Source organism: Panthera tigris, chromosome A1 (assembly GCF_018350195.1).
Source record: "Panthera tigris isolate Pti1 chromosome A1, P.tigris_Pti1_mat1.1, whole genome shotgun sequence".
NCBI classification, from domain to species: domain Eukaryota; kingdom Metazoa; phylum Chordata; class Mammalia; order Carnivora; family Felidae; genus Panthera; species Panthera tigris.
Window position 1 is genome coordinate 157,664,410 of NC_056660.1, and position 19,402 is coordinate 157,683,811.

The 19,402-nt window shown below is 38.4% G+C and overlaps 1 protein-coding gene and 1 non-coding gene across 10 annotated transcripts in view; both read left to right on the forward strand.

The window, feature by feature from the left end:
* Positions 1 to 19,402, forward strand: part of CAST (calpastatin) — a 107,793-nt gene that overhangs the window by 58,985 nt on the left and 29,406 nt on the right. For 6 of the 9 annotated variants that reach the window (XM_042990587.1, XM_015536089.2, XM_042990572.1 and 3 more), the window contains 11 exons: positions 3,307 to 3,348; positions 4,696 to 4,752; positions 4,980 to 5,093; positions 6,117 to 6,197; positions 9,738 to 9,806; positions 11,203 to 11,301; positions 12,921 to 13,001; positions 13,830 to 13,868; positions 14,476 to 14,568; positions 14,704 to 14,793; positions 16,099 to 16,203. In XM_042990587.1, the coding sequence (XP_042846521.1) occupies positions 3,307 to 3,348; positions 4,696 to 4,752; positions 4,980 to 5,093; positions 6,117 to 6,197; positions 9,738 to 9,806; positions 11,203 to 11,301; positions 12,921 to 13,001; positions 13,830 to 13,868; positions 14,476 to 14,568; positions 14,704 to 14,793; positions 16,099 to 16,203 (870 nt within the window). Of the gene's footprint in view, positions 1 to 2,276; positions 2,705 to 3,306; positions 3,349 to 4,695; positions 4,753 to 4,979; positions 5,094 to 6,116; positions 6,198 to 9,737; positions 9,807 to 11,202; positions 11,302 to 12,920; positions 13,002 to 13,829; positions 13,869 to 14,475; positions 14,569 to 14,703; positions 14,794 to 16,098; positions 16,204 to 19,402 lie in introns of those variants that run through there. The other 3 variants (XM_042990617.1, XM_007078897.3, XM_042990604.1) reach the window with 2 other exon arrangements.
* LOC122232104 lies at positions 12,249 to 12,352 on the forward strand. The gene has a single exon (XR_006209459.1). It is a non-coding gene; the product is annotated as a U6 spliceosomal RNA (small nuclear RNA).

The following is a 19,402-nucleotide window of genomic DNA, read 5'->3' on the forward strand; positions in this document are numbered from 1 at the left end:
TATTTACGAAGACCAAGCTTAATCTTAGAATATTAAAAAAAACTTATCTCAGACTATCAGAAAAGCATCAACCAATAACAAATTATCATTGAGTTCAGAGTCCATGAAAAATTAAAGAAAGGAGAGCACAAATCTAGGATTTCTTTTTTATTATTTTGGTTCTCATTTGACCCATTGCCTGACTCTGATCCATTGCCCCTGACTTTCGTTTTGAGGACCAGTGCTTATTTCAAGTGTCCACAAACCCTTCAACCATTGCTAAGGATTAATCACGAGAATTCCTGGAAGTCCTACAGAACTAGAGGAGGGGAGGAGAGAGAGGGGAAAGTAGGGAAAAAGTGGGAGAGACCAAAATAAGTGTCTTGGTGATGAAATATCACCAATGGCTGAGTCAGGACCACTTTTGGCATCAACTCCCTTTCTTGGTGGATTTCAGTTACAATGTTTTTGTGATGTTTGTGTCATAACATTTATACTAGCCTTCTCTTGAAGATTTTTGTGAATGTGAACTTGAGTGTATTTTTTCAAATATTTTGAGCTTTTAGAAAAAAGATGTTAATTCAAAATAATACCTATACTGAATCCTGTGTTCCATACCTTTCAAATAAAAGTCCATATACCTCTGAAGAGGAAGGATATGTCTAGATCTAAGTTCTTTCTCTCTTGCCCCTGGTGCATTAGAATCAGTGGTCATATTGCTGTAGTTAAGATGGAAGGTCAGATTTCTAATCAGGATAAAATCCCTGAAAGACTATGTAGCATGAACAATGGAAAAAGATGGCCTGGTGTGGAATCTCATTTCATATCAGCCATGGTATTCGGAAACACATCTTGGCTTTTGTTTCCTTATCTGTACAGTTTGGATAATAGTACATGTTTCACAAGCCTGTGTAAGAAAACAAACATTAAGGGTATTAGTGCCTGTCCTACAGCAGATGCCCAGTAGGAGCTGTCTAACACTGGAGAGACAATGTTGTACAGTGTGGTGATTGAGAACACAAAACCCCAGCTCTACCATGGGTATCCTTGGGAAGTTATTTAACTTCTTTGTACCTAAATTTCTCATCCCTGAAGTGGAGATGATGATGATAGGATGATGATGATACCTCCCTCATAGAATTATTATGAGGACTGAGTTGGCATATGTAAAGTTTGGAGCAGTCCTTGATACTAAGAGGTAATCAATAAGCATTAGTTATTATTGTCATCACTATTATGTTAAGCACCACCACCTTCACCAAAAATAAATTTGGGAAATGTATTAGCAACTACTAATAAAAATATTCCATTATAAACTACTTACATGTGTGAGCATAAATTCTTAATTGTTTTGTAGAGTTCTTCCTTGCAACATCTTGATTGACAAATTACAAAGTAGAAGCTGTTCATAGATCTAAACCACTACAATACCAGCTGCTTGTTTTCCTTAATAATCATTAATAAATTTCATTTGCATAAATTCAAAAAGCATAGTAGCAAATACAGAAACTAATTAACAAAGATCCTAATTGAAAGGATCCCAAATTAAAATTCCTTTAAAAAGATTTGTGTGGTTATGAACTTGGTTTCCTTCTCAAACAATATGTATGTTGGTATAATGAGGGTCCGTTCGTTATAGGAGGAATGTTTGTATTTTCATGGCTGAAGCACAAGCCATGATACATCAAGAGGGTATTTGGTGTTGGCTTTTTCAAATAGGATAAAAAATAGGAGTTTATGTTAACACCACCAAATAGATAAAAAGGAAAGAAATGACAGGAAATATTAGGCCTAATTTTCCATCTTTCATTTTGAAAAGTTCAAAAATGTTTAATCCAGTTTTATTCCAGTTTTCACATCTTGCCTATACCAAGAATGCATGTATGTACTTAAGGGATTGTATTTTTCGACACAAATGACCTTTGGTTGGGTAAAACTGAGTAAAACACTCCAGTAAAGGACTTAAGTCACAATGAGACCTTCTGAAGCATTCTTAGAACTTTAGATTATATTGTGCATAAAAAATCTAGGGGCGCCTGGGTGGCTCAGTCGGTTAAGCGTCCGACTTCAACTCAGGTCACGATCTCGCGGTCCGTGAGTTCGAGCCCCGCGTCGGGCTCTGGGCTGATGGCTCGGAGCCTGGAGCCTGCTTCCAATTCTGTGTCTCCCTCTCTCTCTGCCCCTCCCCCGTTCATGCTCTGTCTCTCTCTGTCTCAGAAATAAATGTTAAAACAAAAAAAATTAAAAAAAAAATCTATGTACTATTTACAGGATTGTTGTAAAATTTCAGAAAAAATTTGACAGTACTTATGACTATTGATTTGGTCATAATCAAGCATTATAAATATAGGTGGAAGAAAATGGCCCAATCAGCCTGTACACAGAGAAATTGAAGGAAAGGGGTCAGAAGTTAGTTTTACTAATGGCGATTTTATAGATTTTTATCACAGAAAAAAAAGTAAATCCAAATTGCAATATTTGCTTGAGGCTTTAGAATTTTAGTGCCTACCACTTCTTGGAGTTACATACATACGCATGGAGTAGATGCAGTAGAGGAGTAGAACGAGTCTCGATATAAACATTTAGCCCAATGATACATGATACTTATTTGACTGTCAGATTAAATAAAATCACACCTGGGGCTGTGCTCTTGTATTAGGCTATTCCAATCAGCAAACAGATGGAAGGACAGCATTCCCCCTGCAAGAAAAGACCCAAAAAACAGGTGACGTGGTTCATTGTACTAGGGGACATTTCTGTTTGCTAATGGTCGCCTCATCTGCTCAGCATGCACTAATAATTACAGTTTGAGATCTTCAGGAGCTCACCCATCACGGACTTTGTGGTAGGCTTGGTGACCTATCGCTCATATTCTGGCACTAAAACTAAATGTCACTGCTTTCTGTTCTCCTTGGCTCTGTCACCATCCCATTGTTTCACACCGACAGCCAAAACCTGTGGTATTTCACACAAAGATCAGTCATATCATTGGCTTTGAAGGATGAAGATTTTTATTTTGTTTTGCTTATATATTAGCTACAGTGTTTGTAGTAATAAATTTTTACATATCTTTGGTACACATAAGTAAGATGTAAATTGCTATCTAAAAGTAAGAGCAGAGTGTTAGTGTACTTAACGTGTTTATCTAAACAGTTAAAATTACAAGAAAAGGATAGTAAACTTAGAAAGCTTATATTTAGATCAAAATCATCTCCTTTGGAAAGCTTTCTTAGTTGAAGAAAATCTATGTTAAACTTTATAAACTATGTCTTTTATTTCCTTTCTTCTGTAATTCCTTCCCTCTTTTCTTTATTTTTCTGAGTTTAGGCTGCAAAAACAGAACCTGAAAACAAGTCACAATCAACTAAGGTAAGTAATTTAAGTCAACTAGTGAGTTGTTTGGATTCTTAGCAATAATAATGAATAACCAATTTACTCCATTGGTGCTACTGAATGGTAAAAGGATTTTTTTGTCAGCTAATTTAATTAATTTTGGATTACCCTTTTAAACATTTTATAGGGCATAAGTGAATACTTATAACATTAAATCCATACATTAAAATGAATTTATTTTGTAAATGAAAACAATAGATTTCAGAAGGCATTTTGTTCAGGTCTAGATTTTTGTTATAGTTGAAGTCATTGTTAAAAAAAGCAGTAGGAACCAAGGAGAAAGGACAAAGGGTAATGAGTATCCAGTTACTTTAAAAATGGGACATCAAGAGTAAATGTCTTTTGAACCCAGCACCTAGATGACTTACAGATGAGAGTCTTTGCTAAGAGGATCCTAGGTTTATCTTAACAGTCTTATCTCAGTTTGTGGAATGAGTTCCAGTTTCTCAGGAGACAACTCTGACTTTCCCTTGGGAGTGTCTTCCCTGACTCATGGCTGTCTAGACTGAAAGCCAATCTGTATCCATGTGAAGATGGACCCCAGGGTGTCTGCAGGCAAATGTTTATCCTACATACGATGGTGCACATTACTTCTTTCAAGCATGCTTAAGCAAATACTCAGATAAGACTGCAAGGCTTCCTGTGGGAAAGCACAGAGATGTCCTTTAAATGCAGGCAAGGGGAGGTCATCTGGGTGGAAGGTGAACTTATCTGATTGTATGTAGCTCCTTTGGGTTGACCGCTCAGAATGATAATCTTATAGTCCACTATAGAGGAAGAATTGAGCTGCAAGGTAGAAATCATCTGCTGTTCCATTTGGTTGTTTACACAATCTCAAGAGAATTGGGTTTCTGGTGGTATCTCCTTCTTGACTTGTAACACAGAAAAGACTATATAAATCATTAAATTGCAGAAATACCATGTTCATTCCCTACAAAGGGAGATTTTTAAAAGAAAGAATCTAGAGTAGGATTCCCAATCAACAAACTCAGAGGTCACAGTGATCATGTGACATCTCTGTGAATGGACTTGTGTTTACAATGATCTGTATGAATTGTGAAAAACAGCCAATAAGTTAGAGGTACATACCTATTTGAAAAATCATTCTAAATGAAATGCTAATTTTTTATTACTCTTATGATTGTCATTATCATGCTGTTGGTAGAATAACTATTGACAAGCAGCACATGTGTATTCCTCTAAGTGAGCCTTTCCCAAGAGAGGCAGAAGGGTCTAATTTGGAGTTCTGTTCTTGAGCCTGTTTGGAAGTAATAAAAGAAAGGACTATAATGTAACTGAGATTTTATCTTTTGAAATTAACAGCCATCTGTGGTTCCTGAGAAAAAAACCCAAGAAATAAAGCCAAGGGAACACAAAGAGGTAAGTGATCATCATTAAGACTTGTTATCAATAGATAGGTGAAGCCTTTTGTGTGTGTGAGGGATAAAATTCTGAACTCTCATTTATTTGTTTTTCTGGCTAAAATGGCACCACCATGTGGCAGTAGCAGGATTTGCAATTTATTAATGTCCTATGAACGCTCGCACTTCATAGAGGAAAGCATCAATATTTGTTGTGTTGTTAACAGTGTGGTGTGTGTGTTTCAGCCAAAAAGCCTACCCAAGCATGCATCAGATACAGAAAGCAAGCATGTTCATAATGAAAAAGCAGTTTCCAGATCAAGTGAGCAGTCGACATCTGAGAAATCAACAAAACCAAAGGTATACCTCTCAGATTGATAGGAAAACACTACCATCAACTAGAGAATAAGATGCACGTCCTCTATCTATATGGACATGTGTAGTTGAATCTCTGGAGCTATGCTGAACATACCTTGTATTGTAAGGATTTGGTGCTTTCATTTTACTGGTTTTGCAAATAACCTTGTGGAAACTTGGGGCTCTGGAAAGCTCAAGAAATACATCAGATTGGTTGAGGGGAAGTTCAGTCCAGCCTTCTTCCACTGCCCAGCAGTGCCCAGTCATGACTAAAAGGCAGCAGACTCTGGTGTCTCATGGACAGGAAGCTTGGGGTACTGGTTGCCACCTGGGCCCTCTTCTCAGAGTTAGGAGCACAGATGCTCTGCATGATCTGCTCTTTACATGGAACTCTGAAAGACATGTTTAGAATTTCGTTGTAGAAGAGGTGAATTTATAGAGCCAAAAAATCAGAAATAGATTCCATGCACAGCTAATGGAGGTCAACTCTTTGAAGAATAAACACTTATGAGAAGAACTTTTCCATTGAGAGCTCTTAGAAGACATCTAGTAGACCTGCTTGACAAGGGACTTGATAGAAGGTGGTTACACAAATGTGGCTCATCACTTAAAGGCAGCCATTATGTGTTTTGTTCTATTCTATTTTGTTTGGCTTGCGGTATTACTAAAATTTTTTTAATGCGTTGCCAACAATTCAAGTCATAATGTTTCACATAAAATTCAAATTTCCAGCTTCTTGAAACATCAGATTATGTGGCAACAATTGGCTACAACTTTATAACAATTTATCACAGTCCCTACCTGGCCCCCTTCAAAATTTGTATACCTGCGTGCACTCTGTAGCTCTTGAGTCCAGCCTTATGTGGTCCCCACTGTTGTACTATGTGTAGTAGAAGCTAGTAACCTTTTCCTCAGCACTGTGTCCATGATAGTTATAACTGGCTCAGTAGTGATACTTGAAATGCTTGATCTTGAAAACAGTCATTCAAAGATACTTAGTTCTGTTAATCTTTTTATCCCCTCTAGACTAAATCACAGGATGCAGTTTCTGCTGGCAGAGAAGGTGTTGCTGATATAGCTGCAGCATCTGCCAAACCAGATAACAAGGTAAGCACACCTAAGCAGACATGAAGTGTATGTGGGCCTCACTGCCTGTCGGGTCTCTTTTATGAAAAATGCGTGCTCGGTGAAGACCCATTACAACCTGGGTTTTCGTTTGGTTCTCAGTAAGCATTTAGGGATCTGGTGCTACCATGCCCAAATAACCTGTATATGGTAAAACCGAGCACTGTTCTTTATGTGAAATTTAGTGAAGAAGAGGATGCATCTAAAAGATACAGAGTGAGCAAGATAACAAAACTGATTTGAGAATTCATGTCTTCAGTAAATATTTACTGAGCACCTGCCATGTGTAAGGCCTGGTATGAGTACCAAGAAAATTAAAATGTGAGTTGACTCAGACCCTGCTTTCAACAATATTTATAGCTTTGAAATTAAGCAAATAAAATTGCCATATGTGAATAAGCATTTCTCTCAGCTTTCAACCTGGAGAGCATCTATCTAGATATGAGTAAATAACAAGCAGTCATGACATATACATGAGTTGATAGGGGAAGTTTTCAAAGGAGACATCCCAGCCCTCTCAGGAGAGAGTATATATGCCCCTCTGACTAATGATGGGCAAGTCTTCTTTAGATCATTTGAAGAGCTATTTCAAATACTAGCCTCGAAATGTAAGATGAGAAGTAGTCTACTGTTTCTACCCATAGCAAGGCAGAGTTACTAATCAGTTTACAGGCCATGTCTCCCTAAGAAATGCTACTTACTTCTCTGGAAGCCCCAATTAAGTAATTGCAGCAAAACTAAGACGATAGAAATGAATTTTTTAAAAAGTAGTATTGATTTATCTGTTTTCCTGATTTTCAAAATAGGAAAAGTGTCCCCCTTCAGGCTAGATGGTAAGGAAAGTCATAGGATAAAAGTATGGCACATCTTGAAACACCAGTTTTTCTCAGATTTTGAAAAGGAAGAGACACATTAGTTTGTATGCAAACTAATGCAGATATTCTATGGAGTGATGGCAAAATTTACATAAACCTTTAAATGAAAATACTTATATTAAAAAAAAATGTGTTTTCTTGTATATTTTCTTGAGACTCCCACCCCCTCCCCACTCTAAGGATAAATGTTACTCTCTGTTGTCGATGAGGGGTACTTAGATGAAAATGTTTGAAAAATGGTTAGATTTAAGACAGAAGGTTAGATTTGTTCAAAAAGATTTAAAAATGTCATCAATTTGAAATTTTATGCTAGATATAAAGTAGCCAGGGAAAAAGTGAAAGCTAACCAGTAACAGGAGAGGCATATGTGGAAGTCTGGTGTGCTTGAACTTGTGGCAAAGCATTTCACTTTGTTTGTCTCTGATCCATCTCCCTGAAGTGAGATTGATCAGATCTTCAATTGGGGCTGGGGTACTTAGCATGTTTAAAGCACTGTCGTGTGACTGCAGGACACCCTAGCAGCAGGCTAGCGCATCCAGGGGCGGGAAGAAGACAGAATCCCTGGGACTGCATTCCAAGGCAGATTAAGACAAGCTCCCACTAGAAGCTCTTTGGTGGGGAATGGAGGGCTTCTGTCTGTTTGCAGGATTACACACACTTTTGAGTAGATCCAGTTTGAGTTTGGCATGAAGGCTAGGTAGCTAGGATTGCAGGCTTGCAGATGCATCAGAGTGGAAAATTGTGAGATGTGTTCTGGGTACAAAGTGAATTCCACTGAGGGTGGGGCACACGGGGCATGAGCAGTGGGACTGTAAGACCAGAAAGACAGGTCCAGGCACTGCTGTGGATAGTGCTGAGATGAGTGGTAGCTGTTTAACCAGTAGAGGATACACACTGGATGTTAGAGAACACACAGAGTGGTGGCAGTGCACCGAGTTGCGGGATTGAGTGACCACAGTCCTAAGTGAGCCTAAATTAGAGCTGGGATAGAATGAGATAGTGGGGAGAAATGCCAGAGGCACTGCAGAAGTGAAATCTTCAGGTTTTAGAAAAGAATTGGCTGCAGTGGGCAAAGGTATCATAAAGGTATCTGAGATAACGGGCTTCAGATCTGAACGAGCTAGGTTGGTAACCCTAAAGTGAGTCCAGGGGGGCACTGTCTGGTTCCTGCAAGTGCAGGGCCAGCTCTGATGAGAGAGAGTGCCTCCCTAAATTGTGACCTGGTCCCTGGTTACGACTGATGGGTGGACAGGTCAGAAGGAGAACTGGTTGAGGTCAAAAGTGGCCTGATTTTCGATAGGCTGAATTGAAATGTTGGAGAGAGATGTGTAGCAAGGCAATTGGAATGTTGTTCTGAAGGACCGGAGAATGAAGAGAGGGGGCAGAGAGGAGGAGGAAGGAAGGAGGGGATAACAAATATGAATGCATACCTGCATAAGGTTGTGGTTGAATCCTCAGAGTGGATTTGGTTGCCCAGATACACGCTCTCACCCTGGTGACCCCCGCGGTGTTTTTAACAATAGCGGTGGTCACTTATTTAGCACTTAATCATCCAACGAGTACCTACATAGTGTTTAGTATGTACCAAACACACTTTGATAGACCAAACACACTTTGATAGATGAATTTATCTAATTCTCATAACCCCCGGAGGGAGGTGCAGTTACTGTCCCTGTGTCACACATGATGTTACTGAGCTACAGAAGAGGTGGCCTGCCTGAAGACTCATGTGGGCAGTGCATAGGAGCTGGTGTGCTCTCCACCCCCCATGCTCTGTCACCCACATTTCAGAGACCTCCACATGGGACGCTTTTCTGTTGTCTTAAACCTGGCATCTTCACCTGTCTACTTCCTCTCAGTCCCTGCAAGTGTTTGGCCCTGGCTCTAGAGAATGGTTTTGCTTCGGGCCACCAGTGCGAGGCAGAAACGTGGAATGTGTAGGGCTGGGGGCAACGCAGCAGGAGTGGCAGAGAATGATGGCACAAATGCCAGAGGAGCCCTAGGGTGGTGCTCAGTCATGGCTGCTGTGAGAGATGTGTTGGGTTAGGGGTGCTTACTGAGATCACACTTCAGAAACGATTATGTGTGGGTCAAGCATGGAGATTGCAGATTGGAGAGTTATGGGCAGTGTTTGAAAGAGCAACTGAAACATTTTAGGGAGACGAAGAAAGGAGTGGATGGTGAAATGCTAAGTCAGGGAGTGAGAGGTCTTAATGTGTGCAGGCAAAGGTTGAAAGAGCAACAGTGAGAAGTGGCCACTTAGCGAAAAAATTCTTGGGTGCTGTGGGCTGACTGTGGGCCCTTGGAGAGGCAACCAAGAGCAAAGAAGAAAGAGATGGCAGTTCTGGATTCAATTCTTGGTTTTTCCTTTACTGTGTGACCTAGGAAAAATTACGTCACATCTCTGAGTCTTGCTCTCCACATCACTAAATGAAATAAATTATGCTGTTCTGGAAAAGGATATGACATATACAACATGTCTGGCACAGAGGCAGATGTTCAATATATGATCTATGCTGTTAATATTAGACTCATTTTTAAATATGTAATATCATTGAACTTGTTGAATTACTTAGTAATTTGAATTTGTTAGATCATTGAAGAAAAATATGTGAAAAAGTTTTTATTTCTTTCTAAAATTCACCAGAAAAAAGAAAAGAAATCATTAACGTCTGCTGTACCAGTTGAATCCAAACCGGGTAAACCATCTGGAAAGGTATGAAGATAGCAGTGCATTTCTACTTGAGATATTTATTTATTTATAGCCTCTAAATTTATTCGGATCTGATTTTTTAAGGGCAAACTGTATGAGGTAGGATAACTTAAAGACCCTTCTCATGAATTATTGCTATAAGCTAAAATTGTGAAATTTTTTCAGGTATGTTTGTAACATTCAAAATATTTTTTTTTAAGTTTATTTATTTGTTTTGGGAGATAGAGACAGCATGAGCAGGGGAGGGGTATGATAGACTGAGAGAGAGAGAATCCCAGGCAGACTGTACTGTCAGCTCAGAGCCGGACACAGGGCTGGAACTCACGAAACCACAAGACCACGACGAGACCCAAAACCAGGAGTCAGACGCTTAACCAGCTGAGCCATCCAGGCACCTCTGTAACATTTTATATTCTAACCTTCTGTTCTGAAAACTCTAGTTACATCTGGTGGAGTTTACATTACAGTTTCTCTCTTGCAAATATACCTTCTTTAACCAGAGGTATGACTAAAGAATTTAAGACACTTCTTCATTCTGAAATTCCCAAATGAATCGGTCTAAAGTTAACAGGTCCCAAGTTGTATTACATGATCAGGTGAGTTCCTAAAATTGTAGTGGGAATACGGTTGTTGAAAAAAAAAAAAAGTTAAATAATCATTTTTAACTTGAGTTAAGTAAATAAAGGGTGTTTTCCCAAATTCTTGTTTTCCCTTTTAAATTCAGCATATTCTTCACAATGAGTCTTTTTAAACCTCAGAGATAGGATGGAGGCACTCCTTCATTATACTAATTAAAGTCCATATTGACAGAATAGATTGTCACGTCTTATAAGCTTAACATCCCTTTCAAGTAATTTGTTTTGTAGACTTCTTTAGGCAAGCAAGTAAACAAAAAACCACAAATGAATGAAGGAACACAGGCAATCCATCTTTGAAATAGATTCTATTTGGGAGAGGTACTGTATAGACATTTTCTTGGAGTTCTTTGTAAATATGTAACTCTGGCAAACTATTGATAAGGAATGAATACAAAGAATTTCTCCTGTTGCATACAGTTATATGATCGTTATTCTTTGTTTTTGTTTTTTTAACTGAGGACATTGGAATGGGAACTTTAATGAGCCATTCTTTTGTTCTGTAGTTACTGCCATTAGACTTACTGAAGTTGTGATTCTTATCTGAACATGGCTTTCTGTTTTTTGTAACCTGAAATGTGTACTCTGGGGCCTTACATAATAAAGTCTATTAGAGACTAGATTTTAACTATTTTAATGTTTGAAGAACTTTTGATGTTTGGTGTTTTTCTGCACAGAATTTTTGTTTTTTTTGTAGTTAAAAAATCAGAAGTGAAATATGTATTACAAATAGCATTTAAATACCTGCTCTCTTTCTTTTCTAGTCAGACCTGGATGCCGCTTTGGATGACTTAGTAGACACTTTAGGAGGACCTGAAGAAACTGAAGAAGATAACACAACATATACTGGACCTGAAGTTTCAGTATGTGATCTTGGTATCTGTAAAGATTTATACTTAATGGGTAGGAAAGGAAATAAGGTCATGGTCATGAGGCACAAAAGAATACCTCGTGTTCTGTTGCTTGGAGAGAAGCAGGATGGTGTCACTATCAATAATGGCAACTAAACATTAGTGTTATAAATGGAAATGGTTTGTCCTATGGTAGCTATCCTATTACAGTGATTCAGCAAACATTTATTGATTGTCTGTGTTGTGACTGGTGCTGGAATACAGCCTGTTGGGTCACAAACATTTTTCTGTCCTTGAGATTTAAGTCCACTAGGCTTGAACTTATTATGATTTCTAGAAATTTACCACCCTCAGCTCATCCCTATTCCTTACCCAGAAAAAGCAAGAAAATTATATGTTCCTTGATATTAAAAACATAAATAGAAAGACATGCAAAAGACTGGAAGAAAATACTTGAAGCAGACATGAAAAAGGATCTGTTTCTAGAATTTATGAAGAATTTTTAAAAGGCAGCCCAATAGAAAAATAGGAGAAAAGTTGTTTGGCTAATAAATAAATAAAAATGAAAGTCTGTCTAGTATTTATAGAAATGATACTAAAATATGGAGAGAACACACTCCTCAGAGTGGCAAAAGTGTAAAAGTCTGACAATTGACATGGAGCTTGTGGATGTTGAAGATGTACTTGTCCTTCAACTATCAATTCCACCTGTAGAGAGATTCCCTGGAGGAAGCCTTACCCATGTGCACCAGGAGTTACAAGCACAGGTGAAACATTTGGACATGATTTTGGTCAACAGCAGACAAGCTAATATAAGGGAACACTTTATTGTGGTTAAAATTAATTATTCATATACCAACAGGGATACATTATAAAAACATAATTTTGAATAAGAATAATACAGTTTGATACCTAGAATATGATATCATTAATACAACATTTGAAAATATGTAAAAGTAGTGCTCAGTTTGGCAGCACATATGCTAATATTGGAAGGATACAGAGAAGATCAGTGTGGCCCCGCAAGGATGACACACCAATTCGTAAAGCGTTCTGTACCTTTTCGATTAAAAAAAAAAAATATATGCAAAGTAATGCCGCATGTTGTTTGTGGATACCTACATATGGAATAATTGTTTTAAAATTTGCTCGATTTTAAGTGGGTAGATACAATAAAGTTCAGGATGGTGGCTATTGCTGGCTAACAAGGAAAAGGAATGGGATAGTAGAGGGTTAGACAGGAGATGTGACTCTAGCTGATCTTTTTTTCTTAGAAATTAGGTCTGGAAGACTTGGGTGTTAGCTTATAGAGAAATTGATTATTAACTGTACTTTTATATGTATTGGAAAGAGACCACGAAAAATGTTTTAAAATGTGCTTTAGTATAAGAATAAAATTTAATATAGTAGGTTGAATATTTTCTAGTATTACATATGAATTAAGCTAATTAAGGGCAAGTATTGTATAAACTTACAATTTCAGAGTTGTAGAAAGTATTGGCTTTTTAATTTCATTTCACTTCAGTAGCTCCATAAATTACTAATGGCAACAGTACTTTGGTTGTGTAATAGCATATAACATTGTCAGCAAATTAATTATATAATATCCCTCTGTGTGATCTTTATTCCAGGATCCAATGACTTCCATCTACATAGAGGAATTAGGTAAAAGAGAAGTCACCATTCCTCCAAAATACAGGGAACTTTTGGCAGTAAGTTAAATAATCATTTACTTTTATTTTACTTTTTGGAACATAATCTTATCCCATTAATATATTCACATTTTTTAAAATTAGAAAGTATAATGAGGCATGTGAAGTTGTCGTTATGATGACTCTCACTGTATCAATTTGCAAGGGCTGCCATAACGAAGTACCATAGACTGCGTGGCTTGAACAACAGAAATATTTTGTATCATAGGTCTAGAGGTCAGAAAACGAATCTGGGAATGGGTAGCGTGGGTTCCTTCTGAGGGTTGTGAAGCATGGATCTGAGGCCTCTCTACTTGGTTTGTACGTGGCCATCTTCCCTGTGTGTACATCTTTTGGTCTACATTCCCCACTTCTCTAAGAGCAGCAGTCTTGGGGTGCCTGGGTGGCTCAGTCAGTTAAGCTCCCAACTTCAGCTCAGGTCATGATCTTGTGGTTCACGAGGTTGAGCCCCACGTTGGGCTCTGTGCTGGCAGCTCAGAGCCTGGAGCCTGCTTCACATTCTGTGTCTCCCTCTGTCTCTTTCTCTCTCTGCCCCTCCCCCACTTGCTCTCTGTCTCTCTCTCAAAAATAATAAACATAAAAAAAATTTAAAAAAAAAAAGAACAGCAGTCTTATGGGGTTAGGGCACATCCTAATATCCTCACTTAACCTTAATTACCTCTTGAAAGGCCCTACCTCCAAATATAGTCACACACTGGAGTACTAGGAACTCTTGAAAGGTTGTGGGAAGGCACAATTTAACCCATAACACTCACTGAACAGTACATTTTGCCAACTGTAAAAGTTAATTTTGGACTTTCAACATGATCAAATTAATATTTTTTTCAGAAAAAAGAAGGTATCACAGGGCCTCCTCCAGACTCTTCGGTGAGTTTACATAAATGTCTTCTAAGATACAAGTTAACCTTTTTTTAAATCTTTAGTTGGGGGATAGGGCATCAATTCTCTATATTGTGTCTACGAATAATCGCTAAATCAGATCAAGTTTCCATCTATTCAGAGGAAGGAGATGGGTATGGGGTTGCTTCAGTGCTCATGGCTTAATATATATATATATATATATATATATATATATATATACACATATATATATATACACACACACACACGTATATATATATATATACGTGTGTGTGTGTGTGTATATATATATATATATATATATATATATATATATATTTTCTTTTTTTTTGAGGGGAAGCAGAATGGAGCCAAGAAGGTATTAGGGCAAAATAAATATTAATAAAAATAGAATGAGAATATCCTAATATGTAATCCATTTAAAGGAGGGAAACAGGAAAATAGTATTAGCACTCATTTCCTTCCAAACAAAGAATTTATCTGAGTTATGTGATAACATACTTGATTTGGTAGTAAAGGAATGTCAAATCATTCTTCATTTGCTGAGTTTGTATTGTGATCTGTAACTTGAATGACTCTCATGAGTTACCCATCGTGGTGCCTGTTTCTTTAGAAACCCATGGAGCCAAGTGATGCCATAGATGCTTTGTCATCTGACTTCACCTGCAGTTCTCCTACCGCTGGTGGAAAGAAACCTAAGGAAGAGGTACTGTTTTCCAAATAATTAGGGGGAGCTTGTTAGAAACTATATAAAACTTGAAAACAATTTCTTTTTAGTTCTGATTATTAAAGTTACATTTATTCTAACTATAAGTCTAATCTTTTGCATTTTGTCTTTCAGAAATCTACAGAAGAGGTTCTTAAAGCTCAGTCAGCCAGGGTAGTCAAAAGTGCTGCTTCACCCCAAGACAAAAAAAGAAAGGTGGAGGAGGTATAAATAATTACTTCTTTGGAAATAAACATGGTCCACCTGATAGCACTTGCTTTCCTGAGCCTGATCTAGTTGATTCAGGATAATCCCAGTACAGCATGATGAGGGACATCTTTTTTCCCTCAGGGGTCTGTGTGGACTAGTAAATCCAATCAGGGTTCTATCCATTATCTCCAGACAGGCCTTCTTTGTTTCTGCAAATACTAATCATGATTTGAACACAGCCTTCTTGGTTGTGAAACAAGAGTATCTCATCATTACAACACACAGAAAGACAAGACACCAAAACAGTTGCACTCTTAGAACATAAATCTTCACCTTGATTCTTTTTTTTTTTTAAGTTTATTTATTTATTTTTGAGAGAGACCGAGACAGTGCGAGTCAGGGAGGGATACAGAGAGGGAAAGAGAATCCCAAGCAGGCTCCGCGTTGCCAGCACAGAGCCCGATGTAACCTGCAAAGCTGCGAGATCATAACCTGGGCCAAAACCAACATTCAGACACTTAACCAACTGAGCCATCCAGGTGCCCCATTCACCATGATTTCCTAATGGAGTTTGACCTGTAAATCACTAGTGGGATGTGATTGTAGCTGCTTCTGTACCTTCTATTAACCATAATCAATTGTCCCCAATCCTGAACGGTGGTCCTGCAGCTCATCTTCTGGTTGAGAAGACATTCTCCATCTGCAGATAGTTCAGATAATGCAAGGAGCGGTTTGTGTCGGGTCTGCTCTGCCTCTCCCTTCCTGGAGGGGAGGGACAGTGTATTTTTATCTGGCTGGCTGGGGAGCAGTGAGAGCCACACCCTGAGAGTGGGAGTCCCCACAGCCATCAGCCGTTGTGCATTCAGACATGAAGCCTGTGGGGCCACTTCAAGCTCCCCAGCTTCCTGGACTTTGCTAGTTTGCTAAGACCAGGGTTGTCAGAAATTATTTCTAAAGACACATTAAAAAAAAAACAACAACAGAAAAGTGAAAGTTTACTTCTTCAAGCTTTTATTTTGATACGAGTGTTGTGTAATAATTGTAGCTTGAGAAATAAGGGGTGAAGTGTGCCCCCGAGGGTATAAACAGCATAAGACACTGTGGAAGTGTCTTAGCCCCAATTTTCATTCACTGGTAAGTTCTTTTTTTTTTCCTTTCTCTTTTCTGCTAGGTTTCCAATAAAATTGCCTTCCTAAAGTCCTTCCCTAATCTGCAACTCATTTTAGAATTTTAAAATTGGGATTTCACAAAGAAGTGGATAGGTTGTTCAGGCTGAAGAGATGTTCCCTTTTTTAATGTACAGATTTTTTCCTTTTTTAGCAGGACACAATGAGTGATCAAGCACTGGAGGCTCTTTCTGCTTCGCTGGGCACTCGGAAGCCAGAACCTGAGCTCGACCTCAGCTCCATTAAAGAAGTTGATGAGGTACTGACCTTGGATTCATATACAAAGCATGTTGTTCGGCGGGTTATGAAACTAAATGTTCTTACACAACTTCTCTTTTTTGGAGATTAAAAATTAACTACTCTTCATTCTGCCTTACTTTCAGAGTCTAGTTAACTTAGATTTTCATTCTTGCATAGTTAGCAACCAAGAAGGATAGTTGAGTATTGTCTTTTAAACCATCTAGAGTTTTAATATGTAAAGTGAATGCTAATCTCTTCTGCCAATGCTTAAATGACACCTGACTAACAAGATAACCTGGAGGCAATGGCTTGGCGAGAGGTTTGTCTGCTCTTGTGGACATTGGAAATTTGTGTTTTCGAAAGGATTCCAGGTGCTTCTTTTTATAAGCAGAGAGGGGGAATGTGGTAGATGGGGTGGGAAGATCCTTCTTTTTATAACTATGGAGAAAAATGTTGAAAATCTTGTCTCAAATTAGAATAATATCAAGCAAGGATTAACTCTGTAACTGCAGTTCCTGCATGCCTACTACACTTCAACATCTTAACAAGCCTTCTGAGCCATAACAAGCTTATATTTGGTGGAGGAGAGTTTTACCATGACACTACAGTTTTTAAAGAATTTTTCAGCTGAGTTATTTGGGATAAAAGAGGGAGTTGGCCTGTGGGCATTGTTGACAAGGCAGTGTAGTTGGGGGACATGGAAATACAGCCTGGGCACCCTCAGAAGCATCAGCCTATCAGCTCAGGGAGGGGAGCTGGCATGTGCCTGTCACTGTCATAATGCCGCTGCCTCCGCTGTCACTTCCTGTTCTGAATCACTGAGGAAAGTGAGTCTCACAGGCTTCTGGCCTGAGTCTGGGATTGCTCTGGTCCAAAATGGGCCAGTTTCTATCTTCAGCTTTCTTTGAGGGCTTACCAGGCGCAGTGTGGCATGACAAGCTTTGTGAAGGCGAACACAAGGGAGCAGGGGAAGCAGTCCTCGTCCTCCAAGACCAAGTAATGTATTGAGAAGAAAGGAAATTGTCATAAAGACAGTGCGAGGCACACGTTATTTAAAGCAGCCACATAGACAAATGTCTGAGGGAGAGGATGGTCCTGGCAAGACCCTGCGGGTGTGTGTGTCTTGGTGGGGGAGCAGACCAAGTTGAGTTACAGTCCCACCACCAGACAGCTGCAGGGCAGGGGACCAACTGCACTTTATTTCAGACTTTTTACAGAGAATGGTGTGATTTAATAAGACAGTAATTTGGGGAGGAAACGTATAAACATAAATCTCAGGGCAAAGTGTCTTAGGGTGACTCAAATCAGGTCAGTAGTTGTAAAAATAGTTGCATAAAAATAAGTTCTTAAGCAGTTGGGGTAACTAGTTTTGGGATACATTTATACATATAAATGTATTTATGTTTCCTCTGGAAAACCTCCACAGTAGTGAACTTCTAAAATTCTAACTAATACTAAAAGGACTGTTCTTTCTATTCTTTCTATTAGTTTCTACTTTATCTTCCGCTATTTCCCACTAGTTTTCCTTTTATTTATTTATTTACTTACTTACTTACATCCAAGTAGTTTTCCTTTTTAATTATATTCATAGTATAAATATTTCCTAAGATCTTCCAATCCTCTGGATTCTTAAGCTGAATTTTAGTGCCTAATGGTGAATTTATTACTTTCTGGATACTCTGATGTTTTGATAAGCCTTATGAAGGTTAATATTCTATAGGAGTCCCAAACCACTTCAGTTTATTCCATACTAGAGAGCTCTCTATGGAGAAATTGCATCATGCTTCAGAGAAGACATGTCCATGCCTACTTATTCTTATAATGTATCATGACATAAGTATTCTACAATGATACCTCATTAATCCTCCCCATTTCTGTGTGTAGTGACCTGGTCTGGTGCTATTTCAGTTGAGTAGACATTTGTCTTCAGTGCCTACAGTGCAGGCATTTAAAGAATATAAAGATCAGGGGCGCCTGGGTGGCTCAGCCAGTTAAACAACCGACTCTTGATTTCAGCTCAGGTCATGATCTCACGGTTTGTGGGATGAAGCCCTCCATTGGGCTCCACACTGTCACTGCTTGGGATTCTTTCTGTCTGCACCTTTCCTGCTCAAACTCTCAAACTCCCTCTCTTTCTCTCAAAATAAGTAAATAAACTAAAAAAAATAAAAAGATTGTAAAGATCAAACAGGAATAGAAAGGATTTAACGGTGCACATGATTCTCACTGTCCATAAGCCTGGAGAGGACAGTCTTCTACAGGTGACTTCTGACTTTCACGAAGGCTGTTTTATAGGTAGAAACCTCACAAATCTCTGAATGGGGGAGTGCCACTACATAATAGGACTTCCTCCACGTGTTGCAGTAGAATATAACTGGAAAAATTTTTTTTTAAAAAAAACCACAACTTTAATCCCTTAATGATAATTTACAGGACAATAAAACTGTATTTCTAAAGCCTAGAAGAGTGCTTGGCTCATTAAAAGTGCTTAATATTTTTAAAATCATTCATTCAATGGAGAACTATTATTTTAGGTTGAAATACAGATGGAGCAGTAGGTTGAGCTGGAATTTGCTAAGTGATATTCCTCTTTGTGCCCAGGAGCTCCTTGTTCTGTGATCTAAATCCATGCCTTGGAACAGGTGCCAATTATTACATATCATGGAACTTCCCATAAGTCACCAGTAGTTTAAAATGCAAATGCTATATCCTAGAAGCCAGTGATCTACTATAGAACTGCACTTTTATCTCGAATGCAATTGGTTATTCATGGTTCAGTAATCCAATAAAGTCCTAGTTCTTAGTGAAGGGAGTACTTTTTTTTATTGCAGCAATCTACAATAGCCAAATTATGGAAGCATCCCAAGTGTTCATCAGTAGGTGAATGGATAAGGATGTGGTATATACATACAATGAAATACTATTCAGCCATAAAAAAGAATGAAATCTTGTCAGTTGCAATAACATAGATGGAGCTAGAAAATATAAACCTAAACGATATAAGTCCAGTCAGAGAAAGACAAACACCATATGATTTCACTCATATGTGGACTATAACAAAACAAACAAGCAAACAAACAAAAAAAGAGGTAGAAAGAGACACAAACCAAGAAACAGACTTTTAACTCTAGAGAAGAAACTGATGGTTACCAGAGAGGAGGTGGGTGGGGTGTTGGATGAGATAGGTAAAGGGGATTAAGAGTACATTTACCATGATG